This window comes from Clupea harengus, chromosome 17, assembly GCF_900700415.2.
Source record: "Clupea harengus chromosome 17, Ch_v2.0.2, whole genome shotgun sequence".
Lineage (NCBI taxonomy): Eukaryota > Metazoa > Chordata > Actinopteri > Clupeiformes > Clupeidae > Clupea > Clupea harengus.
In genome coordinates this window covers 24,655,688-24,665,687 of record NC_045168.1, presented here as the reverse complement: position 1 = coordinate 24,665,687, position 10,000 = coordinate 24,655,688, and the positions used below count along the sequence as shown (strand labels likewise).

Here is a 10,000-nt window from a genome sequence, read left to right as displayed (position 1 = left end):
AAAAGAGGCAATCGAATGCCCTGCTACTAAAACAGGCATTCTCTCTTTCTCTCGTTTAGTTTCTGTGTGCTACGTTTGGATATTAAGAACCACTGTGTTTTGCAGGAAAGCACACTGGCATAATTTTAGTGAAAATACTAGTTAATTAATATGATTGCAGGAATCCACTGATCTCTCTGCAGTCCATTAGTAAGCTAATCGTTGAACATGCAGCCGATCCATCATTGCTAATCCTAATTGACACTCAGTAGAGGCACACTCTGATTTGGGCTCTAAAAATATGACATCAAGAGGGGCCACACTCGCTGGAGTTTCTACACAGCTGCGTCTTTTAGGGTGTGGTGACAGTATGCACCCATATGGATGCATGCACGCACACACACACACACACACACACGCACACACACACACACGCACAGACGCACACACACACACTCACACACACACTCACACACAGACACACACAATCTCCCACACACAGAGACACACACACACACACACACACACACACACAGACACACACACTCTCACACACACATACGCACACACACAGCTACACAGCGTTTTGGCTCCTGTCCATGGAGATGAAAGCTCTGCTGCCAGTCAGTGGAGCTCTTGGTTAAACTCCACATCCAGGGCGCGGCTGAAAAATAACGGACGGCGGCAGGCATCAGAGGGAGGGAAGGAAAAACCCACTGATGAGAGGCGACCTCACCAATACTCTCTTTCACCAATACTCTCTTTCACCAATACTCTCTTTCACCAATAGTCTCTTTCACCAATACTCTCTTCACCAATACTCTCTTCACCAATACTCTCTTTCACCAATACTCTCTTTCACCAATACTCTCTTCACCAATACTCTCTTTCACCAATACTCTCTTCACCAATACTCTCTTTCACCAATACTCTCTTCACCAATACTCTCTTCACCAATAGTCTCTTTCACCAATACTCTCTTCACCAATACTCTCTTCACCAATAGTCTCTTTCACCAATACTCTCTTCACCAATACTCTCTTTCACCAATACTCTCTTTCACCAATACTCTCTTTCACCAATACTCTCTTCACCAATACTCTCTTCACCAATACTCTCTTCACCAATACTCTCTTTCACCAATACTCTCTTCACCAATAGTCTCTTCACCAATAGTCTCTTCACCAATACTCTCTTTCACCAATAGTCTCTTTCACCAATACTCTCTTTCACCAATACTCTCTTTCACCAATACTCTCTTTCACCAATAGTCTCTTTCACCAATACTCTCTTTCACCAATACTCTCTTCACCAATACTCTCTTTCACCAACACTCTCTTTCACCAATACTCTCTTTCACCAATACTCTCTTTCACCAATACTCTCTTCACCAATACTCTCTTCACCAATACTCTCTTTCACCAATACTCTCTGTCAGTTCTGTGAGTTTGCATGCACCTTCTGCCGTGCAATTTCAACCAAAATGAACCAACCTAAGAAACAAGCAAAACTAAATATGGTGAACAGACCATACTCTGTGTAGAACTTGGGGCAGAGCATTTAAGACTCTGTGAGGTCCAACCAAGACCTGTTTTTTTTTGCGTTGATATGAAAAGGTATTATATTCTAGTTCTTTCCCTTTATCTGCTGGAAGAGTTTAGTTACAATTGTATTGCACCCCCTGGCATATCTGATCACAAGCCAGTACGATGCTGTACTACACAATGATGTACTACACAATGATGTACTACACAATGATGTACTACACAGTGTTTTACCATATCACTGTTTGACTGACTCCTTAGTGACCGGAGGGGAGCCTGAGTGTCTTAGGTTCTCGCTCCACACAGGCTGCTGGCCTTCAAGACTCTCTCAACCAACAGAGTGAATAGATGTCTTATTTGAGAGAAGGACTTCAGCAATAAGCCAGATCAGATTGAAAGAGGAAGGAGGGGGAACTGGAAACAGTCAGGATTAGCTGGTCGGTCTCAGCCTTTCTTGGCAAACTTCAGCAATGTTGAATCCAGAGGTCCCCCCCGTGTGGAGGTTTGTTACTGTGTTGCTCTCGTTAGCGCTCGACATAGTTTGACACCTTTGACAGCTGACAATAGGTCTTTTCCTGGAGAGCTCTCCCCTGGGGGGCCCTCTGTGGCAGGCCTGGGACTCATGTTTAGACTTTTCTGAAAGGGGTTTGTTTAACCCTGAGATATGTTTTTCAAACATTGAGCTGATGTTTCTCGACGTTTCGGGGGAAGACTTCATGACAGCTTTCGTGACTATCAAAACAAAAGATTATTTAGATATACAGCGAGTTTATTTTCATACAACTCCAACCCAAACTCAGACAACGTAAAACATCTTTGACTACGCCAGCCTTGGCAGTGTGATTTTATAATCGTAGATCCGGCTCAGATAAAAATGGTATTACAGCTTATAAATGAAAAACGTACATTGTTTAGAAAATGCTAAAGGTCACTTCCGGTGTCTTAAGAGAGGTGGGACTGTGGTGTGGTGTGGGCTGAGAGTAGCTGCAGTGGGATGCTTGGAGCCAGGTTTTCCTCCCTGCGTGAGTGTTTCTGACTGGGGGCTGAATGTATTAGTGCTAATGGGCTGGTTTGACAGCACTGCTTCCCCGGAGACAGTAGGTTGGTGATACATTGTGCAGCAGTGTTGAGAAGGTCACTGAGAATTAGATTCCACTGCTTTTATATTTTGATTTCCCCTCTGAATTCTGCAGTCTATTTTCACCTGCTCAGATGCGTTTCTGAGTGTATCTATGGGTTTGTTCTCTCTCTCTCTGTGTGTGTGTGTGTGTGTGTGTGTGTGTGTGTGTGTGTGTTGTGTGCACTTGAGCATGTGCTGGTGAGAGTGGCTGGTTAGGTAGCTATGATGGGTGGGGGAACCTTCCACACACACACGCACACACATACACACACACCAGCTGGCCCAGTCAGATTAATTTCTTTGACAAGGGGGTCAAGGCCTTCCCTGTAAGGCATTGTCTGGAGATGAGCAAAAAAACAATAAAACAGCCTGGCCTCATGGGGATCTTTAAGTGAAGTGCTTGGATGGAGAGAGGGAGACAGGACATCAGACATCAGACATGGGACAGGACATCAGACTAAGAGACGGTTTAAGGGTTGTGAAGATGTAGAGAGCGAGACAGGACATCAGACATGGGACAGGACATCAGACTAGGAGACGGTTTAAGGGTTGTGAAGATGTAGAGAGCGAGACAGGACATCAGACATGAGACAGGATGTCAGACTAGGAGACGGTTTAAGGGTTGTGAAGCGCGCCATCGCATGTCTCACGACCGCCTGCATTTATCAAAATGCTCAGTTATGGTTAAACATCCCTCACTTCACATCTTGCGTGCGTGATTGTCTCGCGTTCTTCCTCAGGCCGGGGCTGCCTCCTCTCTCTCCTCTTCCTCCCTGGGTCTCCACAGGTGCTGCCTGCAAGAGCTTTAACACTTGTTCTGTACAGCCACTCAGCCTGCCAGGCCAGACTCGTTCTGCGGCTATAAAACGGCCCCTGCTAATAGACCTGTAATGCACTCCAGATGACGGGCGCTTGGACGCACACATGCTCAGGGACTGGAGGCCTGCAGACTCAATAATGCGCCCTCTACTTAGATTATATGTGTGTATGTGGGAGACAATGACTGATACATGTGGATGACTGTGTGTGTGTGTGTGTGTGTGTGTGTGTGTGTGTGTGTGAGGACATCAGACAGAATTATGCGCATCTCTTTCTCCTTTGAGAGTGTGGTGAGACCCCAGGCCCTCCCCAGTCTGTCCCCTCCTCGGCGCCTCCCTCCATCCAGCCATCTGCATCTCATCCTCCACGCCACGCTGCTCTTTATGGGGGTCCTCCCTGAGTGAGACTGGATGATGTGCCTGAGTAAAAATGCTATAAACAGGATTTCTGGAGGTGCGAGAGTTTTATGTGTTAGCAGGAGCAGGGGGCAGAGAGGCAGAGAGGCAGGGGTGTGTGAGAATTGAGTCCACTGGAGGATCGTGTTAAAGAGTCCTGCTGTGGCGTCTGCTGGCCGTGGGATACTAGCCATCCCATAAAGTGACTTACACAACCTTCAGTGACTGACTGGGATATTTATGCAGATTGCTCTGGACATGCTGTGGGGGAAACTTTTTTTTTCTCAACAGCTTGCCCAAGCTGTCTGACTCTTTACCCCTCACTCTCTCTCATACACGCGCACACACACACACACACACACACACACACACACACACACACACACACACACACACACACACTAACTCGCTCACTCACAGTCACTGCTCCTGACTTTCTCTCTCTCTCTCTCTCTCTCCTGCTCCGTCTGTTCTCTGCAGTGTATCCTTCACATCAATTTTTTAAAGCCTTGGCAGCACATGTAGGCTCGGGAAGGAGGCGAGTTAGGGGAGTGAGGAGAGTTCTGGAGGTGCAGCCAGAAACGCTGAGTTGGGGTTGGGAGAAAAAGTGAGTGAGAGAGAGGAGAGTAGAGAGAGTGTGAGAGAGAGAGAGAGAGAAAGAGAGAGAAAAAAGGGAGAGTAGATAGAGTGAGTGAGAGAGAGAGAGAGAGAGAGAGAAAAGGGAGAGCGAGAGAGAGAGAGAGAGAGAGAGAGAGAGAGAGAGAGAGAGAGAGAGAGAGAGAGAGAGAAAAGGAGAGTAGAGAGAGTAGATAGAGTGAGAGAGAAAGAGAGAGAAAAAAGGGAGAGTAGATAGAGTGAGTGAGAGAGAGAGAGAGAGAGAGAGAAAAGGGAGAGCGAGAGAGAGAGAGAGAGAGAGAGAGAGAGAGAGAGAGAGAGAGAGAGAGAGAGAGAGAGAGAGAGAGAAAAAGGAGAGTAGAGAGAGTAGATAGAGTGAGAGAGAAAAAAGGGAGAGTAGATAGAGTGAGTGAGAGAGAGAGAGAGAGAGAGAGAAAAGGGAGAGAGAGCGAGAGAGAGAGAGAAAAAGAGCAAGAGCAAGAGAGCAAGGCTGCTTAGCTCAGCCACAGAAGATTGATGCTCTCCATCTTGAGCTGTGAGTGGATGAGCCTGTGGCTGAGCGACTGCTCTCCTCACACCCAGCAGGGCACAGCACTGACACTGCCACCCACCAGCAGCAATGCAGAGCAATGCAGAGCAGCCTCTCACACAAACCCTATTGTCTTTGGCCTGACTCCTCTCACAACCAGAAACAGAAGGCAATAACACAAACCCTGTAGTTTGCCCTTGGATCATCATTGTGGGCATTCATTGACACACACACAAATACAGGAGAGATATGTGCGCACATATGCTAGGGGGAGCAGCTTTCTCAACCCTGTGTTTTCCAACTTGGCAAACCCATCAAGAAAGTAGAGAAATATGGGAGAATGACAGCAACACTACCCCCCACAACCCCCCCCCCCCACCCACCCACCCCTCCTTCATCCATACAGATTGTGGACTTGATAGAGAGGCTTTTATTATTTGGAGCCATTATGAGAGCTAAAAGCCTGAGAAAAGCTCACAAATAAACACACAACAACAACAAATGCAAATGTAGCGTGATGAAGTGGGCACCCACGCTAAAGCCCGTGAGGAGAGGAACTGTGAGAAACAAAGAGGGGGTGGGTAGGGGGGTGGGGTGGGGGGGGATGACTCCTCCAGTGCCACCAGGCCTGTTTCCTCAGCTGGCTGCCTGGCTGGAGGAAGAGAGCGTGGAGTCAAAGAACAACAAACACGGAGAGAGAGAGAGGAAAGAAAATGGAGCACAGAGAGAAAGAGAAACGCCACAAACAACACAAGCAGTCCAAAGCTAACAGAGTGACATCATGGTGCCACTAAGACCAAACAATTATGGGGTTTTTCTCAACCAACTGAGTTGTGTGTGTGTGTGTCTGTGTGTGTGTGTGTGTGTGTGTGTCTGGCTGAATGTTGCTTTGTGTTTAACTGAGTTGTGTGTGTGTGTGTGTTTCTGGCTGAATGTTGCTTTGTGTTTAACTGAGTTGTGTGTGTGTGTGTGTGGCTGAATGTTTCTTTGTGTTTAACTGTGTATTAAGTATGCCTGTTACTGCCATATTGCTCAGCTGGCATGTGTATTTACTTGATATCTGTTGTAGCAGATCAAAGATAAAATAATTGGATGTCCTTCTCTATCTCTTTGTGTGTGTGTGTGTGTGTGTGTGTGTAGAAGAGGGAGGGAGAGAACGTGTGTGAGTTTTGAGTTACACCGTAGGCACAGGTATTGAGTGCATGTGAGCGCAGTATTCATTTGTGTGTGTGTGTGTGTGTGTGTGGAGAGTGTTGTTCTATATATGTGTGTGTGTTTGCAGTGAGAATGGCGTGTGTGTCTGTGAGAGAGGGAGTGTGTGTGTGTGTGTGAGATTGCTGAAGGATACGGCGCTATCAGCTCGTGGGTTCGGGGTGCACAGGGAGAGGCGGGTGAAGTCATCCCTGCATTACAGAGCCCCTCAGGGGAGCCCATTCCAGCCAGTGCCACGCTTCTCATGTTCTCCCATTTATTTATTCACACACACACACACACACGCCACACGCACACACACACACACACACACACACACACACACACACACACACACACACACACACACACACACACACAGACACGCGCACACACACACTCCACACACACACACACACACACACACACACACACACACACACACACACACACACGCCACACACACACACTCTCACACACACACACACACACACTCACACACACACACAGATAGACACACTTTACCACCCCCTGCAGTTCGTTAGTAATGACCGTGTGAAGTCAGGGTTGGTTGATGGTCTTTGGAACTTTTACAAATATTCTCTTTAATGTACATGGACCGTACCATTCCTTTTCAGCCTGAGGGGTGTTGCAGCAGCAGGGCATATTATCTCCAGGATCCTCGGCAAGTGCCTCGGCAGTTTCAGCTACTAATGTTTGAAATACCTCAAATGAAATGAAAGTCATGAATAGTTTAGAAGCTATGGTCTCAATTGGTGAGCTAATTGTTTTTGAAAGTAATTTGGGAATGAGAGATTTTTTTTTAAATTTTAAAGCCATCTTTTTGTATTGAGAGAGCACACATTTGAAAAGAGCACATACATTGGGTATATATGGATGCAAAAGTGCCTGTGTGGACTGGGTTCTGTTTTGACATGTACACATTTGACGGTGTGTATTTGTGTGTGCATATGCATTTAGGATCTGTTTGACATGTACACATTTGACGGTGTGTATTTGTGTGTGCATATGCATTTAGGATCTGTTTGACATGTACACATTTGACGGTGTGTATTTGTGTGTGCATATGCATTTAGGATGTGTTTGTGGATGTACACATTTGACGGTGTGTATTTGTGTGTGCATATGCATTTAGGATGTGTTTTGTGGATGTACACATTTGACGGTGTGTATTTGTGTGTGCATATGCATTTAGGATCTGTTTGACATGTACACATTTGACGGTGTGTATTTGTGTGTGCATATGCATTTAGGATGTGTTTGTGGATGTACACATTTGACGGTGTGTATTTGTGTGTGCATATGCATTTAGGATGTGTTTGACATGTACACATTTGACGGTGTGTATTTGTGTGTGCATATGCATTTAGGATCTGTTTGTGGATGTACACATTTGACGGTGTGTATTTGTGTGTGCATATGCATTTAGGATGTGTTTGACATGTACACATTTGACGGTGTGTATTGTGTGTGCATATGCATTTAGGATCTGTTTGTGGATGTACACATTTGACGGTGTGTATTTGTGTGTGCATATGCATTTAGGATGTGTTTTGACAAGTACACATTTGACGGTGTGTATTTGTGTGTGCATATGCATTTAGGATCTGTTTGACATGTACACATTTGACGGTGTGTATTTGTGTGTGCATATGCATTTAGGATGTGTTTGTGGATGTACACATTTGACGGTGTGTATTTGTGTGTGCATATGCATTTAGGATGTGTTTGACATGTACACATTTGACGGTGTGTATTTGTGTGTGCAGATGCATTTTGGATCTGTTTGACATGTACACATTTGACGGTGTGTATTTGTGTGTGCATATGCATTTAGGATGTGTTTGACATGTACACATTTGACGGTGTGTATTTGTGTGTGCATATGCATTTAGGATGTGTTTGTGGATGTGTGCATGATGGAGTTGAATAAATGAGATAATGCCCCAGAGTGAGTGACTCTCAGTCCTTCTGTTTATTTGAAATAGGCGTTATGGCAATTATGTGCTATGGAAACAGGAGCTCGTCCCACACGCAGTACCAATCACCTCGTCATAGTGGGACACCACACACGCACACCACACCACACACACACACACAAGAGAGAGAGAGAGAGAGAGAGAGAGAGAGAGAGAGAGAGAGAGAGAGAGAGAGAGAGAGAGAGAGAGAGAGAGAGAGAGAGAGAGAGAGAGAGAGAGAGAGAGAGAGAGAGAGAGAGAGAGAGAGAGAGAGAGAGAACCATTTAATCCCTTGTGGTTATATGCACATCTCTCATCCTCCATTCCATTTGCCAAGGCACAGTATTTGCTTTAATAAATCAATTTATGCATCGACAAACACAGTCAACAGTTCAATATTCTGTATTGAACAGAAGCAGCAATAACATCAAATTGCAAAACTAACATACTCTAAGAGCAGTATGCAGGGCCTGTCTACTCCATGGCCAATGTTATCCCCACTCTTTACATATCCGCTCTGCCGTGTGACTGTGAAATGTGCATTTTTCCACAGAGATGTAGGTGTGTGTGTGGTGTGTGTGTGTGTTTGTGTGTGTATCATCTTGGGGTACTGATGTGCTCCCCCACAACCATCCCCACATCACTTAATTAGGCAGTTTCCTCTCCACTAACCCGAGGGCAGGAATTTCATTTGAGGAGGAAGTGTGTGTGTGTGTGTGTGTGTGTGTGTGGGTCTACATGTCTCAGTATGCTCAGCTGGTATGGCCCTTACCTGTAGACGCCCGGTGGTTTGAGCCCCTGTGTTTTGTGCGGTGTCTCACGCCACATTTGTATCCTTCCTGATGTAGCTCACGCCGGTGACCATAGTGTGTTCATATTCTCAACCCTTTGTCCTTTCTCTCTCTCTGTGGTCGTCCCACACACACACTAACGGGCAGATGTTGTGTTGTGTCGATCTCAGGTATGACTACGTGGAGGTGCGTGACGGCGTGGACGAGAGCGGGCAGCTGGTGGGGAAGTACTGCGGTAAGATCGCCCCCTCGCCGGTGGTCTCCAGCGGCAACCAGCTCTTCATCAAGTTCGTGTCGGACTATGAGACGCATGGAGCCGGCTTCTCCATTCGCTACGAGATCTTCAAAACAGGTGAGACCTCCACCCCAATGCACACAGACAGAGGGACACGGGGGAGATGTGAAGTCTGCTTTCTGCCTCATGTCTCAGTGAGAGTATGGGACTGCCTCATGTCTGTCTCAGTGAGAGTGAGGGACTGCCTCATGTCTCAGTGAGAGTATGGGACTGCCTCATGTCTGTCTGAGTGAGAGTGAGGGACTGCCTCATGAGAGTATGGGACTGCCTCATGTCTCAGTGAGAGTATGGGACTGCCTCAGTGAGAGTATGGGACTGCCTCATGTCTGTCTCAGTGAGAGTGAGGGACTGCCTCATGTCTCAGTGAGAGTATGGGACTGCCTCATGTCTGTCTGAGTGAGAGTGAGGGACTGCCTCATGAGAGTATGGGACTGCCTCATGTCTCAGTGAGAGTATGGGACTGCCTCAGTGAGAGTATGGGACTGCTTCATGTCTCAGTGAGAGTATGGGACTGCCTCAGTGAGAGTATGGGACTGCTTCATGTCTCAGTGAGAGTATGGGACTGCTTCATGTCTCAGTGAGAGTATGGGACTGCCTCAGTGAGAGTATGGGACTGCCTCATGTCTGTCTCAGTGAGAGTATGGGACTGCCTCATGAGAGTATGGGACTGCCTCATGAGAGTATGGGACTGCCTCAGTGAGAGTATGGGACTGCCTCATGTCTCAGTGAGAGTATGGGACTGC

General features: G+C 46.6%; 1 protein-coding gene across 3 annotated transcripts in view; it reads left to right on the top strand.

Moving 5' to 3' along the window:
• Positions 1-10,000, top strand: part of nrp1a (neuropilin 1a) — a 71,084-nt gene that overhangs the window by 15,581 nt on the left and 45,503 nt on the right. For all 3 annotated transcript variants that reach the window (XM_031583551.2, XM_031583550.2, XM_031583552.2), the window contains one exon: positions 9,133-9,314. In XM_031583551.2, coding sequence (XP_031439411.1) covers positions 9,133-9,314 — 182 coding nt within the window. The remainder of the gene's footprint in view (positions 1-9,132; positions 9,315-10,000) is intronic.